The sequence below is a fragment of the Trametes versicolor genome, assembly GCF_000271585.1.
Source record: "Trametes versicolor FP-101664 SS1 unplaced genomic scaffold TRAVEscaffold_12, whole genome shotgun sequence".
Classification (NCBI taxonomy): Eukaryota; Fungi; Basidiomycota; class Agaricomycetes; order Polyporales; family Polyporaceae; genus Trametes; species Trametes versicolor.
This window is the reverse complement of record NW_007360332.1, coordinates 1,926,126-1,950,862: the sequence shown is the minus strand read 5'-3', so window position 1 is coordinate 1,950,862 and position 24,737 is coordinate 1,926,126. Positions and strand designations below refer to the sequence as shown.

General features: G+C 54.7%; 11 protein-coding genes across 11 annotated transcripts; 6 read left to right on the top strand and 5 right to left on the bottom strand.

Moving 5' to 3' along the window:
• Window positions 1-226: 226 nt before the first annotated feature.
• On the bottom strand, window positions 227-584 carry TRAVEDRAFT_31715 (uncharacterized protein). The gene is made up of 2 exons (XM_008045217.1): window positions 365-584; window positions 227-302 (listed from the first exon to the last, which is right to left on the bottom strand). Exons 1-2 carry the CDS (start codon window positions 470-472, stop codon window positions 255-257), a joined length of 156 nt encoding a protein of 51 aa, XP_008043408.1. The 5' UTR covers window positions 473-584; the 3' UTR covers window positions 227-254.
• Window positions 585-1,060: 476 nt separating this feature from the next.
• Window positions 1,061-1,716, top strand: TRAVEDRAFT_52841 (uncharacterized protein; the record flags this gene model as incomplete). Its single annotated transcript, XM_008045382.1, has 3 exons — window positions 1,061-1,106; window positions 1,166-1,374; window positions 1,432-1,716. 3 exons carry the CDS (start codon window positions 1,061-1,063, stop codon window positions 1,714-1,716), a joined length of 540 nt encoding a protein of 179 aa, XP_008043573.1.
• Window positions 1,717-2,620: 904 nt separating this feature from the next.
• Window positions 2,621-3,392, top strand: TRAVEDRAFT_23964 (uncharacterized protein; the record flags this gene model as incomplete). The annotated part of the gene is made up of 3 exons (XM_008045160.1): window positions 2,621-2,669; window positions 2,725-2,927; window positions 2,985-3,392. 3 exons carry the CDS (start codon window positions 2,621-2,623, stop codon window positions 3,390-3,392), a joined length of 660 nt encoding a protein of 219 aa, XP_008043351.1.
• A 501-nt stretch (window positions 3,393-3,893) lies between these two features.
• Window positions 3,894-4,343, top strand: TRAVEDRAFT_52839 (uncharacterized protein; the record flags this gene model as incomplete). The annotated part of the gene is made up of 2 exons (XM_008045381.1): window positions 3,894-3,959; window positions 4,011-4,343. The coding sequence occupies 2 exons, from the start codon at window positions 3,894-3,896 to the stop codon at window positions 4,341-4,343; spliced, it is 399 nt and encodes a 132-aa protein (XP_008043572.1).
• A 1,091-nt stretch (window positions 4,344-5,434) lies between these two features.
• On the top strand, window positions 5,435-6,730 carry TRAVEDRAFT_74886 (enoyl-CoA hydratase). The gene is made up of 6 exons (XM_008045727.1): window positions 5,435-5,821; window positions 5,873-5,908; window positions 5,961-6,052; window positions 6,109-6,225; window positions 6,285-6,582; window positions 6,637-6,730. Exons 1-6 carry the CDS (start codon window positions 5,515-5,517, stop codon window positions 6,684-6,686), a joined length of 900 nt encoding a protein of 299 aa, XP_008043918.1. The 5' UTR covers window positions 5,435-5,514; the 3' UTR covers window positions 6,687-6,730.
• Window positions 6,731-7,480: 750 nt separating this feature from the next.
• On the top strand, window positions 7,481-10,082 carry TRAVEDRAFT_31713 (uncharacterized protein; the record flags this gene model as incomplete). Its single annotated transcript, XM_008045216.1, has 22 exons — window positions 7,481-7,796; window positions 7,847-7,925; window positions 7,982-7,995; window positions 8,062-8,103; window positions 8,158-8,220; window positions 8,276-8,285; window positions 8,339-8,356; window positions 8,419-8,444; window positions 8,501-8,564; window positions 8,621-8,645; window positions 8,717-8,728; window positions 8,780-8,795; window positions 8,849-8,891; window positions 8,952-9,052; window positions 9,114-9,160; window positions 9,216-9,228; window positions 9,285-9,312; window positions 9,366-9,423; window positions 9,475-9,499; window positions 9,553-9,679; window positions 9,747-9,918; window positions 9,978-10,082. Coding segments are annotated over 21 exons (1,286 nt in total), but the record flags the coding sequence as incomplete, so codon positions are not given.
• A 775-nt stretch (window positions 10,083-10,857) lies between these two features.
• On the bottom strand, window positions 10,858-13,179 carry TRAVEDRAFT_52836 (uncharacterized protein; the record flags this gene model as incomplete). The annotated part of the gene is made up of 21 exons (XM_008045380.1): window positions 10,858-11,040; window positions 11,104-11,257; window positions 11,318-11,342; window positions 11,407-11,464; window positions 11,521-11,548; window positions 11,618-11,630; window positions 11,682-11,728; window positions 11,798-11,907; window positions 11,976-12,021; window positions 12,090-12,105; window positions 12,172-12,183; window positions 12,233-12,257; window positions 12,312-12,372; window positions 12,425-12,450; window positions 12,502-12,519; window positions 12,579-12,588; window positions 12,639-12,695; window positions 12,758-12,799; window positions 12,860-12,873; window positions 12,931-12,997; window positions 13,055-13,179. 21 exons carry the CDS (start codon window positions 13,177-13,179, stop codon window positions 10,858-10,860), a joined length of 1,137 nt encoding a protein of 378 aa, XP_008043571.1.
• A 2,456-nt stretch (window positions 13,180-15,635) lies between these two features.
• TRAVEDRAFT_52835 (uncharacterized protein) lies at window positions 15,636-17,983 on the bottom strand (the record flags this gene model as incomplete). Its single annotated transcript, XM_008045379.1, has 20 exons — window positions 15,636-15,797; window positions 15,881-15,904; window positions 15,962-16,037; window positions 16,094-16,118; window positions 16,180-16,237; window positions 16,302-16,329; window positions 16,401-16,413; window positions 16,477-16,523; window positions 16,577-16,677; window positions 16,942-16,949; window positions 17,001-17,025; window positions 17,081-17,141; window positions 17,198-17,223; window positions 17,281-17,298; window positions 17,358-17,367; window positions 17,418-17,474; window positions 17,539-17,580; window positions 17,646-17,659; window positions 17,717-17,795; window positions 17,856-17,983. The coding sequence occupies 20 exons, from the start codon at window positions 17,981-17,983 to the stop codon at window positions 15,636-15,638; spliced, it is 1,002 nt and encodes a 333-aa protein (XP_008043570.1).
• A 1,065-nt stretch (window positions 17,984-19,048) lies between these two features.
• TRAVEDRAFT_174517 (uncharacterized protein) lies at window positions 19,049-20,843 on the bottom strand. The gene is made up of 9 exons (XM_008045726.1): window positions 20,811-20,843; window positions 20,691-20,762; window positions 20,544-20,638; window positions 20,447-20,489; window positions 20,313-20,386; window positions 20,100-20,258; window positions 19,685-19,933; window positions 19,612-19,631; window positions 19,049-19,553 (listed from the first exon to the last, which is right to left on the bottom strand). The coding sequence occupies exons 1-9, from the start codon at window positions 20,829-20,831 to the stop codon at window positions 19,219-19,221; spliced, it is 1,068 nt and encodes a 355-aa protein (XP_008043917.1). The 5' UTR covers window positions 20,832-20,843; the 3' UTR covers window positions 19,049-19,218.
• A 254-nt stretch (window positions 20,844-21,097) lies between these two features.
• TRAVEDRAFT_134202 (clathrin adaptor mu subunit) lies at window positions 21,098-23,104 on the top strand (the record flags this gene model as incomplete). Its single annotated transcript, XM_008045725.1, has 8 exons — window positions 21,098-21,296; window positions 21,667-21,865; window positions 21,920-22,194; window positions 22,245-22,417; window positions 22,472-22,603; window positions 22,657-22,780; window positions 22,840-23,002; window positions 23,056-23,104. The coding sequence occupies 8 exons, from the start codon at window positions 21,098-21,100 to the stop codon at window positions 23,102-23,104; spliced, it is 1,314 nt and encodes a 437-aa protein (XP_008043916.1).
• Window positions 23,105-23,651: 547 nt separating this feature from the next.
• On the bottom strand, window positions 23,652-24,128 carry TRAVEDRAFT_52832 (uncharacterized protein; the record flags this gene model as incomplete). The annotated part of the gene is made up of 1 exon (XM_008045378.1): window positions 23,652-24,128. One exon carries the CDS (start codon window positions 24,126-24,128, stop codon window positions 23,652-23,654), a length of 477 nt encoding a protein of 158 aa, XP_008043569.1.
• Window positions 24,129-24,737: the final 609 nt, after the last annotated feature.

The window sequence follows — 24,737 nt, the reverse complement described above, 5'->3', positions numbered from 1 at the left end:
CACGACATGATCTACATTCCCTTTCTCGAACGCGACGACTGCAACAACCAGCTGTACACCAAGGCCGAAGCGTGGAACTTGATCGCCATGATTCTGGACGGCGTGCGTCCCCCGGAGTGGTACCTAGACAACCTTGGGCGCGATCCCTTCCCGGTGAGTAGTTGTTTTTTGTAATCGTTGAAGCGCACTCACATATACGGCATTGAAGGAGACTCCTGCGTCGCACCCTAGCCTGTGGGAGCATTGCCATGCTCCTATCGAGGACGGCGACATGCAGATGATCTGGCTAGACTGCCTCGTGGGTAAATTGGACATTCCGCTTTGGGTCAAGCAGCGGGGTCTGACGGGTCTGACCTACGGTCAGGCTGCGTGGCTCATCGGAACTCTCAGGGAGAAGCAGAGAGAGCGCCGCTGGGGTGCGGCTAGGGGAGATATTGCGATGTTCGAGAGTGCAGTGCGGGAGGCCCGTCATGAGGTCCCCGTCCCGCAAGGCAATCCGAGTGGCGGAGTCTGAGATCCCATTCAGGAGTAGACAACCACGCAACCATGTAGCTGCGGATAGTACTAGGCAATGCATCAGTCCCGATCGTCTATGCCAAAGTATGATGTATTTACCTATAGAGTCGGACGCGATCCTGATGCACAGGCTGAGCAATGCCCGGCGTGATGGTTTTCTAGCGATAGTTTTAAGAATGCATGGTCGTGCCTGGAGCGATTGTGAGTGTAGATGAAATGCATACGGAACCTGTCCATATGTATATCACGGTTCGAAGCAGCGTTGAAATTGTAGAAGATTCATTCCCCGAAATGGGCATGCGTACTGCTCCCGGTGTCCGGCGAGACGCCGTCTACCGCAGCACGACCTTGAGGTATACCTGCCTGCGGGAGATGAATGCTGCTGCTACTCCCGTCCACCACATATGCGGCACTCGCCATCAGTGAGTGCTCCATGTTGTACAATGGGGGATACCGGTCACTTACATGTCATACACCATAGCCGAGTAGTACAGTTAGGCTCATAGCACCATCGCGCAGAGCTTCTGATACGGCGAGCTCCAGAATGGAAGCAGTATCGGGCACTCCGCCGCCGGAGACACTGTGTACAGGTGCGTACATCTTCCTTCATGGAGAGTGGACGCTTGACTCATGTTTAACATGTACGCAGAGCCGTTGATGACGGACAAGCAGAGGGGAAAGCTCTACTACTTGTGGCAGCAGACCGGAGTCTACATTCCCTTCGCCGACAACAGTCAGCGGGGGAGAAATAAGCAGCAAGTGACGATGAAGGAAGCGTGGACCCTTATCGCCATGCTCGAACGTGGCGAGAGGCCGTCCGAGGCTTATATCAACTCGTTGGGGCGAAGCTCTACGACGGTGAGCGACTCACTGTGTGTTGCTACGTATGGAGGCCCCGTGTTGATGCTGCGATAGTCCCGAAGCCGGTCGCGGGACGTCGAGGGGAGGCCGCAGGAGGGAGAACAACCTTGCCCTCCGCTGACAGAGGAACAGCTGACCTTGTTGACTGGGCTGCTCGACTTGATGGGTATCTCGCAGGAGGAGAGGCTTCAGAAGCTCTCCCGTACCGTCGTTTTCCATGGGTCTCTGCTCACCAAGGAGTTAGCGGCGTACAAGGAACGGGGCGGCGTCATCAGCGAGGACAGCATGGGGAACATCAAGCACGTCGTTGAGCGCATCCAGAAGGAGTTGCCGAGTTAGACGAAGAAGTCCGAGGGCCTGACGTCATCGGAATGCAGCACAAAATACTGGTGAGTCGTCAGCCTGGTGAACGCGTCCCTACAATGTTGATAACGGTATACCTGGAAACCAGTCGGATATTGCTTTCGGATTGTAGACATATCATATCTTAAGTCGTCTTTTGCGGTCATGCTATGCTGTGTCGTTCACAAAACCCGGAATAACTTCACATACATAAGCGACCTTCGCAGAAACGGTGTCAACAACGTACCTGGCTTCACGACTCGGCGCTGGAAGGTGACCCTCAATGGCCTAACATTCGGTGGGCGTCATCGCTTATAGGGCGACTGCGGGGGAAGAACCAGCGGATTGAAACGAGACGAGCCGCGAGAGACGCGTTAGAAAACGTTCCAGTAGAGTCCATTGCGCCAAATGGATGAAGCCATGAAGATCGCGGTGAAGATCATGGCTACTCTCGAGCCGGAGGTTGCCGTCATATTCAGAATGTGATGCTCCAGTGTGGTAGCCTGTAAGAAATCAGAATATCCTTAGTTCCATGCAGGGGCACGTTCAAAAGCAGACTGAACTCACAGTGTGCCTGCGTTGCGGAAGCAAACACCCAATGCGGGGCCGCCAAGACATACCAACAGCTGCGAAGAGAGAGTAGTGTAATGGTACCATCGTCCCGATCTACGATCGACTATTGCACCCGGTGCCCGACCCGATCTGCAAAACCTGGACGAATTTGTAGCGAATCTGGGCGGACACCTCGGAGTGGAACATAGGGGTATCAGTCTTGTTTCTGTCCAGGACTCACCTGGCGTTCATTACTGGTCAGCCCTCCTTTTTAAACGTTCACAGCTCTTAGACACTCACCTTTCGTTGTTAAAACACAGCGAACTTACTGCAAGATCCTCAGCGCGCAATGGCGCTCTCGTATATCCGTCCGGCTAGTGAATGGGCCACAGGCGGCGGTACGTCCACCTCCTATCCAGAATGGATGTCTGCACATAAATTGAACGCCTACAGAATCGATGACGCCCCGGCAAAAAGGAAGGCTGTATGGTCTGGGGCAGAGGATGAGCGTACACATACCCTTCGCCAAGTTTAGCCGACAGGACAAGTCGCAAAAGGTGACCAAGGCAGAGGCGTCGATCTTGATCTCCATGCTTGAGGACGGTGTTCATCCGAGCCCGGGGTATATCAGCGCATTGGGGCGTAGCTCGATTCCGGTGAGTACCTCATGCTTGGCAACGATACTTCAAGGCTTCGAAACTGAAGTCGTTCAGTACGAGCGGCCTCAGCATCCGAGGCAGTGGCAGGATCCTTATGGGCCGCCGACGAAGATACAGTTAGATTGGTTGACCAGCCTCATCAGCATGATGGGCGTCCCGGGCGAGGTGATGCTGCAGACGCTGGGTTGGGTCACCATCGGCCATGCGTCGCTGCTCATCAAGCGCATCCGGGAGTTTAACGAGGAGCGGCAAATGGGGTACCCCTTGCAGGGCGGGATGGTGTTGTTCCAGCGCGCTCTTGATTATGCCCAGGATGAGCTGCCGTTCTTGGAAGAGGATGAAGACGTAGTGAAACACGAGGAGATTGTCAAGCTGGAGGACGCATCGGCGGCCTGCTTCGCGATCCCGGAATGCTCGCTTGCGGCGAACGTGGTGATCAAGAGCGAGACATGGGCAATATGATTAGCGGACGAAGGAGATGGGGCTCGGGGCTCACGCAGAGTCAGAGTGACGAAGGCAGATTGAGGGTCATATTTTGCGGCGGTCCTACCGTGTACGTTGCCAAACAGATGTAGCATGATTTACCGTACCCTAGTTAAATTCGTCACGTATGGCATATTTGACATCAGCGATGTGAGAACGATGACCATATGCGTAGGACTGACCTCGTTCCCGCGATAGACGCTTCTTGGTGACGTCCGTAGAAGATCACCTCTAGCGATATATGAGGTGCAAAGAATTCCAATTGTCGCCGCGCATATCACATATGTGAGCACAGGGAACTAGGGGAGACCGTACCAGTCGACGACATCTTCCCCGAAACCATCGAGTTAGTCTCGCGACGCGCCCACCTACTCTTGAGCGACCACCGCCAGCCAAAACCGCATCGAGGTTCCCATTCTTTCGCGAAGTGACCGCAACCACCAGAGAGTGACGAAAGCGAAGACCTATATCTTGATCTCGATGATCTTGGACGGCGTGCTCCCGACGAAAGAGTATATCGCGTCGCCGGTGCTTGACCCCAAACCTGTGAGTACGCCAAACCCACGAGACGAGGACCGAGGTTTACGCATGTGACAGCACTCGCCGCCGCCGCCGCACCTGCGCGAGTGGTGGTACCGTCACCACTGGCCTATGGAGATGCAGATGGCGTGGTTCGACCGCTTGGCGACCAACATGGGTGTCACTAGGGACGTGAAGGATACCGGGCTATTCGGCCTCACCCGCGGTCAGGCATCGTTGTTCGTTGGGATCTGGAGGGCAGAGAATGACAGCACGACAGGACAGGGCGCGACGGCAGCGTTCCAGCAGGTGGTCAAAGATGCGCGAGACGAGCTCCCAGTCCCGAGAGGCGATGAAGCGCAGAATTGGGCCAGAAGGGAGGGTGTCGCCTTTTTCGAGTCGGACGAGTGATGGGTTGCCGTGCGCGAGCACTGTCCCGTGGCAGATCGCAGAAAATGTTAAGTCGCAGTCACGACAGCGGCCCCAAGATGTGTAGTGTCACCCAGAATAGCTGGCAGCCAAGGATGATCGCAGTAATAAGACAGTCGTATCGTTTGCTCGTACGGCTGTTCGTGAGTTCGCGCTCACTGTCACCGCCAACGTATTGACGACATGCGGTTGCTCTTGTTGCCGCTACGCGTAACGCGGAGGGAAAAGATTATTGACGCGTTGGATTCTTATAAATATGCTGACTAGACACTCACCAACACGCTCCGAGCAAAATGAGTGAGCATACGTCCGCATATATGCACCCTTCCGACTTCGGGAATGTTCAGGGAAGGTCAGAGACCAATCACGGCTAACGCGGCACCTCCGCATTGAGCTTGCGCTCGACATGAGAAAGGGTGCCGTAGCAGCTGACTAGCCCGACCTTCGCAAAAAGTGCCGTGTGCTGAGCGAGACGTCGATGCGGAGCGGTTGAAGACGGAACGTTGAGGAGCGAGTGGATGGTGGTCGGAGTGAGAGCAAGCACATGGTAGCCGCAAGCCGCCGGCGTCGGCCGCTACATATACCCGCGTGCTCGCTGTCAGGGCACTCAATTCTGTTTATTTATTTCTCACTTTATTCGCACGGCCTCGGCTAGAGGGCGTGAGGCTGTTCTGCGTGATGTCATGAGCTCTACAGAGCAGCGCGAGACGGCGTATGCAAATGTACGTCTCCCTCGTCTGCTAGCACTCCTTCTCCTGCAAAACTTTCCGGGCTGCTGTATCGTAGTTGCTTAAACGTACGTGTGAAATTTCGAAGGGATTCACGAGGATATGAAGTAAAGCGCGGGGAGTCTGCGTCGTGAAGCCCGTTCGCGCATCCCAGCCGTGGATTAGTAATCCTTTGCGAATACGGAAGGTATGACCTCAACCGTACAGCCGCACCTCCCTCAGCCGAGGCCGTGTGAATAAAGTGAGAAATAAATAAACAGAATTGAGTGCCCTGTGTGGCAGTCGACATCGACAGCCTCGCTGACGCTGACCTCCCCACGCGGTCCTCGTTGTTCTGGTCCATCTCTTCCCACTGCAGCCTGCGCTCTCAGTAACTCCGGACTCAGCCAGCAAACTCTGACGCGCCAGGCCTTCAAAAGCCCCGCATGTCCCTCTCGCTGCGTCTCCAACGCCCCCTCTCATCCACCGCTGCCGCCGTTCTTCGCAGTCGACGCGCATTCAGAAACTCCGTGCCCCTCAGCGTCCGCCTCATGTCTACCGAGAAACAGTACGAGTTCATACTCACCTCGCGCCCCGCGGACGGTGTTGGCCTCATCACGCTCAACCGCCCGAAGGCGCTTAACGCGCTCTCCACGCCCCTCTTTACGGAGCTCAACGACGCAGTCAAGGCTTTCGACGATGACGACAGTGTGCGGGCGGTGGTTCTGACCGGGAGCGAGCGTGCCTTTGCTGGTGAGTGTCGTGGTAGGATGGTGGAGAGCGCCCACTGAGAATGCGGGGTAGCCGGAGCGGACATCAAGGAGATGAAGGACAAGCAGTGTGCGTCTCGCTTTCTTGTCGTTCTCCCCGACGTACTGACAGCCTGGAACAGTCTCGGAGGTCTTCAAGGGCAAGTTCCTTGAGAGCTGGAGTCTCCTCACTACCGTGCGCAAGCCCATCATCGCTGCTGTGAGCGGATATGCGGTACGGCATTGCCTCTTGGACTCTCAGATGTGCAAGTATACTCAACCCGCGCGCAGCTCGGAGGCGGATGTGAGCTCGCCCTCATGTGCGACATCATCCTCGCGTCGCCCACTGCGGTCTTCGGCCAGCCCGAAATCAGCATTGGTGTGATCCCCGGCGGCGGAGGCACCCAGGCACGTCCAATCTGGCACACCCCCTCGCTCTCTTTCACAAGCTAACCCCTTACACGTAGCGCCTCGCGCACGCTATTGGCAAGTCGCGCACGATGGAGCTCGTGCTCACTGGTCGCAACTTCTCCGCGCAGGAGGCTGCTGCCTGGGGCGTCGTCTCGCGTGTAGTCGGCGAAGGCGAGGGCGTCGTCCTCAAGGAGGCGATTGAGCTCGCGCAGGTCATCGCGAGCAAGAGCGCCATTGCCGTGCAGGCGGGCAAGGAGTCGGTCAACGCGGCGTACGAGCACACCCTGAACGAGGGTCTCCGGTACGAGCGTCGGGTGTTCCACTCGCTGTTCGCGACGAAGGACCAGAAGGAGGGTGCGTAGCCTGTTCTCGGTTCGAGCGATGTGTGCGGTACTGATCCACCCCTAGGTATGGCCGCATTTGCGGAGAAGAGGAAGCCGACCTGGTCCCACTCCTAGAGTGTCGCAGAGCTGGTCGTGAATAATGACGTGTACTTGTAGCGCAGTAACCCAATTGGATAGCCCCGTACTGACCGTAACCCTCCGTTTCGTGTGCAATACCAGCCGCTTTATTGCGCAACCTATCGTGAGCAATGGGCACAGCATGCGGAAAGAATGGAAGCCGTTGTGCGCTAACCCTCAATGTTCCTCAGATCAAAAGCCGTCCGCACACTCCACGAAGCTATACGTTACACCAGGCATGCCGGCTTGGCAGCGCCGTACACTCAAGCAGCTGCGGTGCGTCTTGTCCGGCATGTCACCCCATATCTACCGATGCTTCATAGCCGGCCTCCGGGGTTTCCTAAGAATGGGCATACTCCAGCGACACGCCGAAAGATTCAGCGCTCAACCGCGCGCATCTCTCACACGGTATGTGCTCATTTCGCGTTAGCTCCTGGCTCATTCGTTCTTTTGGCAAGAAAGCGCACAACATTAGGCATCCAACGTCTTCCGCGCTCGCTACTCATGATCTCTCTTGTTCGTCAACACCGCAGGTTTCTAGGAACCCAGACCACCTTCGACATGGTCGCAGTTCTTCGAACAACTGTACAACGTACTATCCTCGCATTCCGTCCTCAATGGCCTCCCAGATACGTCAGGAGCATCGTTGTTGGACAACCGCGATTCTCCGCACGTTGCATAGCCATCCGGCTTGTGTGATAATGTGGTTCCCCCGGGCTTCGATGACTTCTCCGACGTCTCGGACTCCTCATTGCTGTTCTTACCGTCCGACCGCCATCTTCTGTGCGCTTGTATGATCGATCCTGTGATCTTCTGTAGCATCGCCGTGGCGCCAATCTACTACTGTCGGACTCTGGGCGATCTCCTAAGCCCCAGATGCTTTGGGCTCCCGGGCGCAGTCGAGACGTCTTCTCATGTCAGCGAGCGTGGCGCGTGGTATTCCCACTCCTTATATACCGCGTCATCGTCGACCGTTTTCGCGACCACAGCGATGTCCTCCCCACTCACGTTCCTCTCCGAGTCGGTCGGTCCCTCGTTAGATGAAGAGGAGCCTCCGCTGGATAGTATCTACGGGGCATTTCTCATTGGTAACTTCGTGGGGCTTCTGTACGTATCCTATCAAAATTTCAATACTCTAATGCTCACCATTTACTCAGCCTTTACGGAGCGATCTTGCATCAAGCCTACCATTATGCTCGCACATATCCGCAGGATCAATTAGCGCTGAAGTGTGTGGTATGTCTAATCTGACTTTCGTGTCCATCGGTTCAATTTCTCACGTCGTCGCTCAGGTCGTAGCAACAGTGTAAGCCCTTTTCATATAATCCATCACAGAATCCACCGGATGCTTACCTTTTTGAGACCGCACCAGGCTCCTGGAAACCTGCTCCAGTATCTTGGGGATACACAGCTGGTACGTCTCGCATCTTTCAAAACGACGTCGCATTCAAGCCCATGGAGCCCGCAGCTACTTCTCCCTGATTTCAATCCGTTCCCTTCCGCTGAGCGAGGTGCTTACGATGGGCATATGGTGGGTAATCTAGGATCGAGCCATGTACGAGCGCTCACTTCCGAGCTCTTTGAAGGTCACTCAATGTGAGTAGTGCAGAGAATGCGAGAAACTCATTGATAAAGCGACACTCTCGTAGCTCTTCCCCCTCGTGCTGGTAAAGTCCAAATTACGCTCGATTCTGATACACAGGCTGAGTTCGCCGTACGCTCGCTTCAGGGACTGGCAATTGTCACTTCTCAGAGGTGCGTCTTTCGGTGCTACGCGGGGAACATGAAGGCTGAGCTATTGTGTGAGGTAGCTTTTTCATTCGCCGCCTATGGATTTTAGGCAGCCGACCGTATAAAGCTGCTGTCATCTTCTCGGTAAGAATTACACCACCTCTCTGAAACCGCCCGCGCTTATGTCTCTCATCTTTCAGGGCTTGTGCTCATTGGCAGTGTTGGGCAAGTCGGATAGCTTCGACTTCGACAGAGATCTGACCGACTGTACTCCTAATCTCCAATATATCACATAGGACTATGTACAGGTAAGACTTTGTATCAATAGGTACAGGATTGCCGAAGCTCATGTTATCAAGCGGCAACTGCGGAGTCGTATGTAGGCTGAGGCGCGAGATCAAACTGGGACCTCTGATACGTTTCAATAGGTTCATTATCAATGACGGGGACAAGACCCGACCTACCCTCGCAGTGAGTACTTCGCCGCGTTATCGATACGATATGAGACTGCGTGCTGAGCCCCGCCTATAGGAACTTGTCTCGAAGGCATTTTTACTCGCGCTGATTGCGGACGGTTCGCTTACCATCATGCTCATCCATGTGCTGCATCGTAGTCGCACTGGCATCAAGAGGTACGGGGAATTTGGTCCATGCCTACGCACAAGTCTCGCTGACCAATCGCTTCACGGGCAGTACCGACTCTACGATCAATATTTTGATCATTTACTCCGTCCGGACAGGTGCGCACGGTGTAGATACAGATACACCGGGGTCTTAAAAAACCTCTCTTCACAGGTCTGCTCACGGGGTAATTCCTCTCGCAATCCCGCCTACGTGCTGTCGTCTGACCATGAGGTTTCGCAGCGTGTTTGACCTCATCACCACCATATTCGTAAGTCATCCCGCGAGACCAATGGACGGAGCACTGACGCGCTGCGTCCTTAGGCATTTGTCCGCCCCGGAGACAATGTGTATATAGCCTTCGGCCTTCCAGGAGCAAGGAGTGAGCTCATGTCCCCGCCGCGTTGTGATTTTACCTAATCGAATTTTGCAGTGTACACCATTACACTTCTGTCTGCGTCAGTCGCCCTCCACTCTTTTCTCGCCGTTCGTCGCTCATGCCCCGTTACAGACTCAACTCCCGCCAATGGATAGCCGACCGCGCTTCGAGCGCGGGGGACGCGTCGGTGTTCGGGACTACCGTGCTCAACCCGATGGTTTTCTCCCCCATGCAGAGTGGACATCGGCCAACACGTTCGGTACGTCGCTTTCATGACGTTCCAGTGCGAAGTCTCCACTTCTTTGCCGTTGACTTGTGCGTTCCAGGCAGGATTAGCTACGACGAACTACGACAGCAACGCCATCGAGCTTGACGTCATTCCTCAGCCTCGACGTCACACTTCACGACCCCTAGATGAGATGGTGAAATCCGGCTCATCGTACACACCACAGCACCTCAGGCTCGCAGTAGAAGGCGATGTATGATAACACCTTCAAGGTACGTTTGGGCGGCCGACATCGCGACTTCTTTATAACTGATCGCTTTGACTTTCAAAGCTGGTCTCACAAGCCGCTCACTAAGCAGCTACAACTCGACAAGTTTGTCCGATACGCAACGAAGCTACACTGCCGCACTCAGTGCCGAGGCTATATGCACCCTGGAGAGCACTCGTCATGGTGCCGCTTCGTTCGGACGCGTGTTTCGATACAGCACAACCAGAAGAGCAGCGTGTATCTCTACGAGACGCTTTGTTCCGAACGACCAAGTTTCTTTATATACACAGACGGAGCACATCTGAACACCATGACCCGCGGCAACATCGACGATCAGACTGTGGGTTTGATCCGTTCAGAGTACTGGAATAGCTCGGGTCCTTCGTCGCGACTGTGATTTTTGACAAGATTTCCATCTACGGCGCTGCGGCCTCCGGCGCCTGCCTACTAACTTCTCAGCAAGCTCCGAGGCCGGAGGCCTGAAACCAAACTCCAAAGAAGTATCGATCGATCCAGATGAACGTCACACGGTGCTCGAGCCGGGAACAATCATAGTTCACCGTATTCGCGTTCGAACCTCGGTGTGCTCAGTCCGGTAAACGTTCAGACGCAGTATAAACACGGGCGAAAACGCCATATAAGATTGTGACTTAGTACTGAAACCGCCCGCCGACGCGTGCAGAGCCGCGAAGCGGGAAGACAACCGCACCAGGTATCGCGTGAGGGCATTGTGCGCGGGAAGAGCTGGGCCAATTGTTCCATGAGCAAGTGCGTCGTTCAAACCCGTACTACAACACAAGAATACAAGATCACGAAAAGAGTACACATAGGGTCTATTCCGAGTCGGCCTCCGCGGAGAGAGCTCGTGTCTAGGAGCGTTCCATCTTCTGGCGACTTATTCGTCAAAAATAAAGCCCTCTGTACACGAAGCGGACATACGTACTCAGACGAGATCGGACTCAGAGGCAGTCCTCGATCCGCTCGCAAGGTCAGAATGTCCGGGATTCCCTGCCTTCGCGGACATGTCCATCTTGTGCGCCGTGTCCCCATAGTGTGAGGGTGTTGACCCGAGGGCTTTGAGCTCGATCACGTCCGAATTCTCAGTTACCCTAGACATAGGAGCGAGCTGGAAAGACCAGAACCGAATCAAATACCGCGCCTCAGTGTAGGATAATACTGAATCACTCACCCGATGCGCATGCATGCGTTCCCTTTGCGAGGGCAGTCTGGTATCCGCACTCGGCGGTGCTGCCTGCGGGAGCACGCTGACACCAAAAACCATTTCACTGACATCGTCGTGCCTGGACTGCCCCCTTTCTCGGACTGTGCGGCGCGAGTGAAGGCTGGTCGTTTATGCGTGGTCAACACCCATACTACGTCGGGATAAGCAAATTTGAGCTCACGCAGCGAGAAGTGTGATGCCATATACTGTAAGAGGATCAGCGTGAGCCGCTACACGCTTCGCGGGTATAGCCTGCCATGAGTCGCTTACGTTTGCCTGCCGGTAATGCGGGTATGGTGTACAGATAGTCGCGCAGAAACGTGAATGCCTTGCATGCGGAAACGTTCAGTACGGATGCACGGCTTAATGGATGACTTAACTGACAAGGATGAGCGTGATGAGGTCGAACACGCTGGCGGCAGCATGAAGGAGTCCGGACAGTAAGTATATGAGTGGCTGCAGTCGAACTTGGGAGCCGCACCCGTTGAGAAGACCTGCATGCGGTCACAATAAGGTCAAATATATAAGGTCAGAAATATGCGCACCGGTGCTGACCGAGTATAGAATGAGTATATCGAGCATTGCGTTCGTGCTGTGCGTATTTGTGAATGGTGAGCATCACATGCACATCGAGTAGCACAGCCCTGATTTACACACATACCTCCTACTAAAACCCGCGCGTTTGCGATGAACTTGAAGTGTATAGATCAGTGGGATCGTCAACATGACGTTCACCGCAAGAGCCAGCGCAAAGCTCGTAGGTATGAGGTACTAAGGCGTGAGCGTCAACAAGGTAAGTCTCATACGTGCGACTGAGACGACTCCGAGTGAGAACATACCACGTATGGAACCTCCTCAGATGCTTGCGAGTACGTAGACCCCAACCTTCAGTAGTGGTGGACATGTCGTCAACAAGGAGTCGAAGGATGAACCGAAATGGCAGGCGCACGCACAAATGAATCGTCGGGGCTGGGGAAAGGTAGAAAACAATTTTCAGAAACCACGGGTAGGATCCGTATCGCATATGGCTCTTACCCATGATCACCCCTGTACTAGCCGTCAGTATCTCTAGAATACGGTAGTCATAAATACTCACCGAGTTCAGCGAGGATACACACGCACTACGCGGTGTTCAATTGAGTATAGCGAATTAGCGAGAAGATAAGATTACTGACCGCTACTATGACCACTGGTCTGTATCGAGGTCCAAGAATCCACAGACGTCGAGCGAACCAGCTGTCATAGCGATTGATAAGCGCAGGCGTGTAGCTGGGAAAGCGAAACTGACCCTTGAGTCAAAAACAATGTGACCTCCTACGTGCCGTCGGCGTCGTCTCGTTCGTATCATTCTACATGTGGACGTACCGTAGTCAGGGGAGTGAGCTAATGATAAATGAGCGTAAGATTAGCCAAGCCTCTACTCGCGTCGACTGTACACTGACGCTGATTGTCCTAGGACGCTTGCCTCAGCATGCAATCGTACAATTAAACAGTACACTTACCACGTATTGTTGACAGCTCGTTCGGGGTGAAAGTAGTTCGTCACTAAAGAATGATAGCTTGCGGAAAAGCACCGGCTTAGTAAGAGCCCGAAGTTCGCAATTTGAGCGAGAGTGCATACCACACGTGCACATTTATCCCACTTGAAGCGATTTCCAGGAATCTGTGGTAGTGACCCTAAGTCATAAGGTCATTCTTCGCGGTGTTGCGAAACTTGACTGACACCATCAGTGCGACCTGCCGAGCCAGAGCTATCATCAGCCTGGTCTCGTTAAAACAGGGAAATTCTCATACCAACGACTTGATCCACAAAGAGTCACGGGCGTACCGCTCAGCTTGGTGGAGAATCAAGCCCAGGAGGCTAACACTTTTGTTAGTAATGTTGCGAGGTATTCAAACAACTATCCGAAGCACGTACAAAAGTCCTATGAAGGTGCCAATGAGTAGCGCACCCGACGTGCTGTCTATAGGTGGTAGCCGAATGGGAAGAGCACCGGGATCGGTCAGGTTTGGACCTGCTTGCTGTTCCAAAAGCACAGACATGGCGGAAAGCACGGGGGGTGAATACGCACCGTCTGGCGGGAGCTATAAATGCTCTTGAACGTTACCTGAGAGGGCCCATGGTTGCCGTATCAGCTCCAGCATGTGGCAAAAGCATAGCTCCGCAGCTATCATCGGAAGAGCTGTCATATTCTGAAAGCTAAGAAGGTATAATAAACGCCGCAATGTTGGTGCGCATCGCAATCACGCGATGGGCGTTTCAGGGAAGCCTTTCGATTGCGGCGCTCCCTTGGAAGGACAGATTCGGACTGGGGTAATTGATAAGTTGTACTTCCAGGAGCAGAGACTGGAGGATTCCGCTTGCCCCTTGCGTGCGTCGTAGCAGTACAAAGGCAAAACGAATGGGTACAAAACTCTCCTTCCAAGGACCTCGGCACATGCCGAGGAGTGGGCGCCTTGACAATCGCGAGCTGACATCGCGGTAATCGGAAGTGCCGTAGCTGTATGGCAATATTCACGCTGACAAGTCCACAGAAGATGTTGGTTGTACCATGGTACCATGGTATCATGACGTTCTCGACGGTCATGCACTCGGATGAAGATCGATCTGCGGCGCGACAAGCGATGGTCTTCGCAAACATCTGCTGCGAGAGCGGTGCGGACCAAATTCTTCACAAGCGCATTTCCAGAGCCTGGTAGCCACCGAGCGGCAGGATCAGTAGCTTGTGATGTACAGTAAGACACGTACAGCGCTTTTACGCCGCTCGTGGGGATCCTCCGAGTACACTACACTTATGTTGGACAGGTGATTGACGTGTGAACATAAACTTGGAAGGGAAGCCTACGACAAGGTCTGTGGTGGCATGGCATTTGGGCGATGAATGCAGTCAGCTCGCTACCAGACTATACGTTGGAGATGAGCTCACCCATGTCTCCCGGCGGCACGCATAGGGTTGTACACCGGATGAGCGTTGTTGTGGACGGAGAAGAAGGCTACAGCGCGAGAAGCAAACGCAGATGCGGCGTTTAGGACATGGATCCAAGCCCGATTTCAACGCACAAAGTCAGGCTTCAAATACTTACTGCAGTCATCTGTTCACGTATGTGTCACAGAACGACCATGGGCGCACCAACAACGGACGTGTCAAGTCCTGCGTATCTCAGGGAAGACACTCATCTGTGGGAAGTTAGCAAGCGGTGGGTGAACCGGTGACGACCGACCAGCTACGTTCCTGCTAGCCAGCGCGACTAGGGATACGGAATACCAGCAGCGCAGCCGGCTTCCCTTCCTCAGAGATGGTACTAGACCCGGGGGCCGCGACGGGGCTTGCGCTGTGCTCGGAAAACACTCCGTTCACAAAAGCCTTTGATCTATTGTATACCGTCGGTCCGCTCTGGAAAAGGGGCCTACGATGCCGATGCTTGAAGTGTATGGATCCCACACACCTGTGGGAGGTATGAGATGGTGATGCTCGCGCACATGAATGCGGTAAGTACATTTGCCGCCGCATTATCATCCTACAGCTCTGTGATGAGCATGTATTGATCTTGAGGATAGCGAAGGGCGTACTGGTTGGCAAGTGTCGGACATGGTGGGCGGAGGCAGAGACACGCCCGCCACCGGCCCGCCGCGTCCATTTCTCGCCGTAGCGCTCATCTGGCGTGTCGCAAGCGCCCATTAGTATAGGCTATCTGTGACTCCCGCTCTCATCTCCGTCTCAAGCGTCGACCTGCGTCGACTCGCTCCTTCTCCGCTCCTTCTCACTTGAACAGCCTCAAGAAGTTTAGGTTGCGCCCGTATACGTATAGATATCTTCAACTGCATCCAGGGTCTGCTCTGGGCTGTACAGACATCACAATATTTAACCACGAGTGTCCGAAATGGAGCTACGGCGGACCGCGTTCGTCGCTGTAAGCAGTCAATAAGTTCAAAGGTGAGATGCCCAGTCTTTTCGCTCTTTGTACCCGGAGCAAGAGTAAATGATTGTTTTCAGATATCTATCGGCGGTACACTGTGTTAGTCTGCGCAACACTCGTGAGCTGAGCCCGTAACAGGCATTGGGAGCAGGGATCCGAGTCCGTCGCGCAGTGCGCTAAGGACACTATCGGGAATTTACAGCACTCGGCATCCACGGTATCGCCACAATTGGCCATATCGCCTGCTTCGTCACAGGTCCCGATGTTGCGATACTGCGAGAAGCTTCCTGCATCACATCGTCGTGGGCCAGCCTCCATGGACTACGGCCGACATCTTAGGTACGTCCGGCACATACGCGGCGCAGCGCGCGCAGAATATATAGCAGTACGATGCAGGCAGACGACCGCGTCAGGAGCGTGCGCCGTACGAGGGTGGGGCGGACGGGTAAACCTGCCGCAGTTCTATGAACAAGTGCTTCGTTGAGAGTCAGATACACGACAAGACAATAGCGAAAGCACCCCGCAACTCTCCGACCCCCGAGGCGAGATCTTGGATACGCAAACATGAAGTATGGACATACTCAAACAAACACATGGTCACGGTCGGGCACTATCCCCGATCCGTCGGGGACGACCGAGCCATCGAGGCCTGGCTCTCTCGTAATTCGCCCCAAAGGCAACGACCTGAGCGTCCTGAGCTCGATGAGGTCTGAGTCTCCAGCGATCAAGTATACCGGATTGAGCTGCAAGAAAAAAGCAATGTCAGTAAAGGCACCTACATGCAGTTACATATGCGGCATACGCAGGCTAGCACCGGTTCACTCACCTGGTTAGGAGACATGCGTCCGATCTGAGGCGACAATCCAGCATTCAGAGCTGGCGGCGATGGCTGCCGGAGAATGCTCACTCCGAAAACCAGATCACTGGCACTTTCAGTGTTCCTGGTTTCACTCTGTTCGCGGACGGTGCGACGGGAGTGAAGGCTGGCCGCGCTTGGTCAGCGCGTATCCGCCTCTGCATAGGTTCGAAGTAAGCTTACGCGGCGAGAAGCGATATTCCATATACTACCAAAAGGGGGATCAACGTGAGCGAATATAACAATGCGCGTCCATACTGATGGCTCACGTTTTCCTCCCGGTATTCCAAGAATTGAGTAAACGAGATTGTGTGGAGTAGCGAATGCCTTCCATAGTTTATCAGCCAGGACGCGTACGCCTCGCCTCATTGCGCATCATAGCCCGACGTACCAGGATTGTTGTGACGAGATCGACTATGCTGATAGTATCGTGCCCAGGATACGGGTGATCAGTACAAGGGCAGTAGTGTATCGTTGATTTAGACGGTACCCGTTTAGCAGCCCTTCACATAAGACAAATCAGGGTCAGAAAATCGAGCACGCTGCACAACGGCGAGGGCACTAACCTGTGCTGACAGCATATAAGATAAGGTGATCGAGCATGGCGTTCGTGCTGGGTGCATTTGTTAGACGCCGTTTTCCCATGAAAAGCACGCGTGTACGTACCTCTTGAAAGCTGTGCGTTTGCAGCGAAGAGCGCAGATGAGCGATATCGTCAACATTGCGTTGACCGCAACGGCCAGCGCAAAAGTTGTAGGTATGAGGTACTGAAACATAGGCATACACAGGATAAGTATCGTTCGTCGCGGTCGACGTGAATGGTACGTGCCAGATTCGGGGCTCGTTCAGGTGCGAGTGCTGAGCTGCTAGACATGAACCTGCAACGGTGGATAAATCATTTGTTGTGAGGCGAATTTGGCGACTTGTAGAGAGGACCGGTACACGCACATATTCACGGTCGGAGCTGGCGGAAGGCAAATATAAGCCCGAAACACCATGGGTCAGTGCCGGGGAGTGTTTCTCTCACCCACGATTGTCCCTGTCCAAAACTATCAGCATGACAAGCGCATACCTGCTGCGGGGGGCATACCTAACTCGGCGATGATGCATACGCACTACGCAGAATGTGCGAATTAGTATAGTACTATCTCGTCGACGGAGATGACTGACGGTGAGTACGACAACTGGTCTGTATCGGGATCCAAGGAGCCACAAACGTCGAGCGAAATAGCTGTTCCGATGATCTGTAAATGCAGGCGTATGATGAAAAGCAAGGCAGGAACGGACCTTTGGGTTATTATCAACGTGGTCTCCTACAGTACACCCTCTGTTAGCGGTATCATCTCACGACAAAACGCGTGCACACACACCCCGACCAGCGGGGAAAGCTGAAAACAAGTACGTGTATGAGACATACGTGCCGTTCACCTTGCCCGGGTAAACCAACCTCAATAGTCCTTAGATACCTATGTCAGTATGAGGATGCGTGAGAGTGTGGTTTGCTTACCATACACTTTGCGCGATGTTCTCAGGATGAAAGTAATTTGTCACTAGATAATAATAGCTTCGTAGAGTAACGATGCAATGAGCGAAGTAGCTTTGCAAACTTAACGGAAGAATATACGTACCACATGTGCACAGACATTCCGTTGGAGGCAATTTCTAGAGACCTGTCGGCATACTAGTTAGCACACGGATTTAATATACCTCTCTGACGGGACTAAATGTTGCTAACACCATAGATGCGACCTATGAAGATGAAACATACCGTCAGAGTCTGGTTACGATATTTTGGCTCTCTCGTACCAAGATCTTGAGCCATAGAGAATCGCCAGGGAATGTAAGTGCATAGCGGTAAGCTTGGTGGAGCATTATACCGAGGAGGCTAGTAACACGGTATTATCAATAGTCCTGCAACGCTGGCATAATCAGGTAGTCCACTCACATAAGCCCCAGGAGGGTGCCGATGAGTAGCGCGCCGAAGGTGTTGTCCAGAGGTGGCAGTCGAATAGGAAAGGTGTTCGTGTCAGTCGAGGGTAAGTCTTCTCGCCCTTCGAGGGGTAAGAGCCTCATAATGAAGAAGAAAGGTTGTGATGGGGTCTCGTTTCAAGACCAGCGGTATAAGTATGCTTGCGTACCGTTGATATTAGCGACATCCACGCAAATGAATGTATCGTGCCGCTGAGCTCCGCTCTCAGACCCGAACGCAAGCATATCGAGACTCTTCAACGTTCCCATGCCGCTCGGATGCAGCTATCACTAAAAGAAAAGCTCGAATGCACCGGCATTCGAACACAATGTCAACTTGAAGGAGGTCTGTGCCAGTCGGAGAGATCTGGAAACGCGTCGCCATGAGTAAAGATGGGCGAGATTCTGCCCGTCCGCACAGACCCGGAAGACACACGGACTCGAGAGACAGCACGAGAACCCGAGCACTTCGGCGAGCACCGAGTGCCGGTGTTGTCGGCGTTCATCAATCCGACTGAGATATCCCTACAAGAAGCAGCATTGTAGCCTCAAACGCGGCACGGCGAAGGCTCCCTGAATCTTTAAGTTGCTGCTCGTTTCGTGAGGTGGCCTGCAAGCAACTTGTCCCCGGTGCCGGTGTATCCCCGTTGCAGCTGTTTGCGCTGTCGACGTGATCATGAAGCCCGAGTATGGATCAGATCAAGGGCCACACTGCCTTGCATGCCCCTGTCTCCAAAAAATGAGTACTGAATACCAGGAATAACCGTAGAGCATTGAGACCGTACGGTATCTGAGCATGCGACTCCGGGGACACAATGTTGATCGGGCCGTCGTGCTGGGTGCTGTGTGGTTGGTGCAGCAAGCGCCGAGCGAAAAAGCTGCCATGTAAAATCGATGAATGCAGGAATATCAAAGCATTCGAACGTAGTAGCGTACCTTTGCGTGGTAATCAGCGTAATCCCCTGTGAGACACTCTCAGCCACCCGTGTTGTCCGGTATATGGAAACAGTGTGTATGGCACGCACACTAACGGGGCGGACGGGCGGGCGCGTGTCACTTGTCCGAGGTTCGAGCGAGAATCATAAGGGAGCAGTGCGACGGACGTGACCGATGCGGAGCCAACTGTCAGCGCATGTCAGCTCGAGTTGAAGCATATCTGAGCCAAGCGTGCGTGTATAGCATTACGATCCTGAGAAGTACAATAGCAGCATATAGTAGTATAACCGTCCCTTCTATAAACGAGTAGAGCCAGAAAAATAGGTATCGGAGTTGAGCAGCACCTCGCTATCAATAAATCAGACGAAACGTATATAACCGCGCACCTCAGGCTCTCGTCATCACTACCGTTTGAACCAAGAGAGAACACCTCCCTCCTTCCGCTGGACCCCGCTCGGCTTCGCCAACAACGGCGTCTCTTCTCCGACAGCAGCGCGTTCGCCGCCCACAACGTCCACTCCGTGCTCGCTGCGCACGTCGCTGTCCACCGCGTCGCCGACGGCCGTCTCTACGGGGGAAGGGGTCTGCGAAGCCGGAGACGAGGGCACGGCGACATCCGCGCCCGCGAGCGGATGTCCGAAGTCGTCGAGGCCGTGCTTGTGCTGGCGGATGCGGAAGACGATGCACATCACGAGGAGTATGCCTTGCATCACACCCGCGACGGCGTACGATATCCAGGCTAAACAGTCGATAAACACTCAGCTTCGCGTCAGATATGAACAGCACTCGAAGCTTACTTGTCCAGTTAGTACCTGGCCTGAAATGCTGTTAATCACAGCGCTAAGCGGAAGACAAGCATACGAAACGTACCTCATCGCGATGCTGACCACCATAAGCACGGCACCCGGCGACTGGATGACCATCATGGGAATACTGAGCGCGCCCACAAGCTTCAGGCGGAACGTGTGTGCGATTTGCGGTGCGTATTGAAGCGCGGAGAGGATCCCGGAGCAGATGCCGAGGAAGGTCGCCCAGAGCTCGAGCTGGTGCGAGCGGTGCGTCGCGTCGGGAGATGGATTCGTGGCGAGTAAAAGGAATGTGGTGAAAGTGATGAAAACGCTGCGAAAACAAAGTAGTTAGACGCGCTTCGCCCTGGAACACTCCGGCGGTGTATAGCAACGAAAGCGCTGCGCCCACGCGCTTGAGGGGCGCATCTCGCCTTACACGTGCAGAGGCTGAGACGCAGCACACTAGACGAGAGGGGATAAATAGAGGATGTACGCACATGTGAAGCAGGACGACCCAGGAAAGCGTGATAGACAGCTTCCATTCTTCACTCTTCACAGGAGTCTTGACATGGCGAGGGGGGAGGTGGTTGGGCATGTCGACGTCCAGTTCAACGTACTTGCGGTCTTCCGGATAGTATATCATATACAGGACGAGACTATCCCAAATGTCAAATCAGCCCAAGATTAGCTTGGAGGTAGTGAGGACGTACATGAGGGAGAACAATGCCCAGACGAGCACGAGTTGGAACACTCCCGCAGTGGCTTCGATGCAACTGCCGATGCTCTGGAAGACCATATTACACAGTGAGTCGCGTCCATGTTGCATGCAACATTTTACCCATACCAGAACTCGACAGCACTTGATGAGGCCCCATTGCATGACAATGCTAGCTTGCGCGCGTTGAACGTTGCCCTGGAAGTGCACTGGTACAAAGACTCACATGTTCAACACACCGGACGCCGCTGACGTGCTTCCTAGCAAAAGAAACCATGGGCTGAACCCTTCCGACGACTTCGCTGCGGTAATCCTCCAGAGCTGCGCGATAACGTTGAGGGTCTTTCGCGAGACGATCTGGAACTCCACTCACCTGTGGGAGGTATGAGATGGTAATGCCCACGCACATGAACGCGGTAAGCGCATTCGCCGCCGCATTATGATCCTGCACTCAGTCAGCATATATCAACTGCCAAGATATCGAGAAGCGTACCGGTTCGCAATTGTCGGACATGGTGGTCAGAAGCAGAGAGACACGCCCGCCACCGCGCGGCCCGACGCGCCCATTTCCAGCGTGTAAATAAGCGCTGAAGCGCTCATCATCCTCCCGCTCTCATCTCCGTCTGACTCTCAAGCGCAGCCGCGCAGGCACTCGCTCTCTGTGAACACCGTACTCAGCTGCTCTCTCGACTCTGACGACGCTTGCGAAACTGAGAAAACTCTGCGCGTCTGTGCCAGGCTGTAACGACCACACGACCCGAGTCTACAAGCTCCTTAGCGATGGCTAGCCTGATTGCCATTCTCGACCTCAAGGGCAAACCCCTCATCCAACGCTCTTACCGCGACGATGTCCCTTCATCATACATCGAACGCTTCCTGCCGATTGTGCTTGACCTGGAGGAGGAGGGCCAGCAGGTTGCGCCGTGTTTTTCGAGAGAGGGCGTGAACTACATGCACATCCGGCACTCAAATCTCTACCGTGAGTCTTGCATTCCTGTTTGCACCGCCGTGTTGCTGGGCCGGACCGCAACCTCCTGCTATGAGCACCTGGCAACAGTGTCCGGGCGCGGGGCTCTGGGTTGCAGGTGGCGTCTCACGCCATCGCGGTGGGCGAGAGCGTCACAGCTGCTCCCGATGCCCCGTGCAGTGTTTGTTAGTTCATATGCTGCACTGCGAAGGCTACCGTTTGAATCACGATCCGGACAAGGTCTTTCCCCAAATGCCTTCTGGCCTGGAGATCTTTTCGCCCGCCTTGCGTGAACCCTACCCTTTGGCATTGGTCTGGGAATGCACAAATGCTGCCCCAGTTCAGTCAAGATGTCTTCCGTAATTAACGCACTTCCTGTCAGTCCTCGCACTCTCAAAACGAAACTCAAATGCCGCCGAAATCATCCTATTCCTCCACCGCCTCGTCCAGGTGCTCATCGAGTACTTCAAGGAGCTCGAAGAGGAATCTATCCGCGACAACTTTGTTATCATTTACGAACTCATGGACGAGATGATGGACTTCGGATACCCCCAAACCACAGAGAGCAAGATTCTCCAGGAGTGCGTGCACGCACCTGTCTCCTATTCACTACTCCTACTTACCGAGTTGTGCAGGTACATTACACAGGAGTCGTACAAGCTAGAGGTCCAAGTACGGCCACCAATCGCAGTCACCAACGCAGTGTCATGGCGGTCAGAGGGTATCCGGTACCGCAAGAACGAGGTCTTCCTGGACGTCATCGAGAGCGTCAACCTCCTCGTGAACGCCAACGGCAACGTCGTCCGCTCCGAGATTCTCGGGGCCGTGAAGATGAAATGCTACCTCTCCGGCATGCCGGAGCTGCGCCTCGGCTTGAATGACAAGGTCATGTTCGAGAGCACAGGGCGGAGTATGTGTTCCCCCATTTCCTAGTAGTTCTGCGCTCATGTAGTGCTACAGACGCACGAGGAAAGGCAATCGAGATGGAGGACGTCAAGTTCCACCAGTGTGTGCGCCTGTCGCGCTTCGAGAACGACCGCACGATCTCGTTCATCCCACCCGACGGCGAGTTTGAGCTCATGTCGTACCGTCTCTCCACGCCCGTCAAGCCGCTCATCTGGGTGGAAGCCGCGGTGCGTCGCTCCTTCTCAGCGGGCATCCGTCGCAAAAGCTGATGCTTCGCGCAGGTGGAGCACCACAAGGGCAGCAGGATAGAGTACATGGTGAAGGTCAAGGCGCAGTTCAAGCGCCGCAGTACGGCCAACAACGTCGAGATCTACGTGCCCGTGCCCGACGATGCGGACACACCCAAGTTCCGGGTAAGCGTCTTGTCTAGTATGCTACCTTTTCATGTGTTGACCCAGATACACAGGCATCGACTGGTAGCGTGCAGTACGTGCCCGACAAGTCTGCGTTTGTGTGGAAGATCAAGCAGCTCGGTGGTGGCCGCGAGTTCCTCATGCGCGCGCACTTCGGGCTCCCCAGCGTTCGCGGCGGTGAGTCCTTGTTCTCCCAACGTACTCCCCCCAGCTACTCAGGGCGCGACGCACGGCAGAGCACGAGTCGTTGGACAAGCGCGCGCCGATCACAGTCAAGTACGAGATTCCGTACTTCACTGTCTCCGGCATCCAGGTGCGCTACCTCAAGATCGTTGAGAAGAGCGGGTACCAGGCGCTGCCGTGGGTGCGCTACATCACGCAGAACGGCGACGACTACAGGTGCGTCTCCGCCGCGTCCTCGCCTGCGGCTGGTGTGCTAACGCGCGAGGCAGCTTGCGGACGGCGCTCGAGAAGGGCAGCGCGCCGATCGTGCCGATGTGAGCCTGGTGCTGCGTCGGTGTTGTGTAGATCTGTGCGATTGGGAGCCAAGTGTAAATGGACACGCTGGTATGGATAAACGTGTAATGTTGAACGCTGCACTTCGTTCGAGCTCGCAGCCGGTGCCCCTCCGGTTGGAGCGCCCTCCACGGAGGCCGCTCAAGAGCTACCTCGCGCTTCCGTTTTTTCTGACACCAGCACTCAAGCGCTCCGTGCCAGATACTTTGCATACACCTTCTCACATGAACCAGAATGAGTCCTAGTTCCAGTCGACGCCCCGGAAACGGTGCTCCACGACGCTCAGGTGAGTTTCAGCTCCACAGGGTCTGCGCGCCCAAGTCATCACGCCACCGCACTTCCCTCAACTCCTCCGATCTTATACTCTGTGGCGATACTGCAGCCGGGCATCAGTGGGCCAGGTGGGTCCGTACACTCTTGAACAGCGGCCTGATGGCTGGCAACACTATCGTGAGTCTGCATCTTGTACGCGTCATGTCCCGCTTCATGAATCATCTCAGAGTTACTACATGTTCGTATCGCATCCCAAGAGTCAACAGGCGACCCACTCGCCCTGCGCCCGCCGGTGCTTCTGCGCGACCGCGTTACACAAGCGGCAAAACGACAACCTCTGGCCGTATGGGGGTTGCCCCATCCTAGGCCCCCCGCCGCGCTCCGCACCACTCTGAAGCCCCATCGAGTAGCAGCTCGCTGCGAGATCCCGATGGCAGCAGCTGCAAGTGTACCGCGGTACGCTGTCGTCATCTTCACCTCCGTCGATGATCCCCAGCGGCATGAACCTCATGATGTCGAGCCCAGACCGACGCTCGTTCTCCTCGCGCGAGTCAAGCATACCCACGTACGCCGCGGACTGCGCTTGGAGCGTAGGTATGCGCGTGCGCACCCACGGCTGGCGCGTGAATTGTGCGTACACGAGCGCGATGAGCGTCAGGTCGTGCGCGGCGTACGTCTGGAGGGCCGCAGGGAGCGGTCGTGCGAGCCATGATGCGGTCCCGTTGGATTTGTGCATCGCGACGACCGCAGCTGGAGCGGCGCGAGATGAGTCTGGGTTTCACTCTGGCCGAAGAATGGCTGTGCTCACGATCTTTCAGCATCTGGCTGTCGTTGCACTTGGGCAGCGGCAGCAAGTCGACGATGCGGCCGACCGTCAGGTATGAGTATCTCTCGAGCTACGCATCTTCGATATCTTGCATCTGCTAAGGAGCTGCCACCGTCATTCTACGCTCGTGACCTGAACGACTACGGAGATGAATTATCAAAGATTGGCTTTGACAGTGGAGAAACGACGATGCGGTACCTGGGGCAGATTCACTCGTTTTGTGCTTGAGATCTGCCGCGTCTCGTCCCCTTGAGGACTTGAGTCAAGGGCGAGAATTAGAATCCATTGGGTTGGCATGCACCTGGCATCGATATGAAAAGGCTCAAGTCAAGTTCTACCTACCGATGACCATGTAGTGACCTAGCACTTGACTCTTGAGTGAGCGAGGGCCTGTTGGCCGGCGTATGCCCGAGTGTTCAGTATCGCTGCTGTATCGGGCGCGTGGGTGGAGACTCGAGAGGTACATAGAGGAGTGCGTTTGACTTAGGCTGCAATGCTCCCGCAAACCTACAAGTCGCT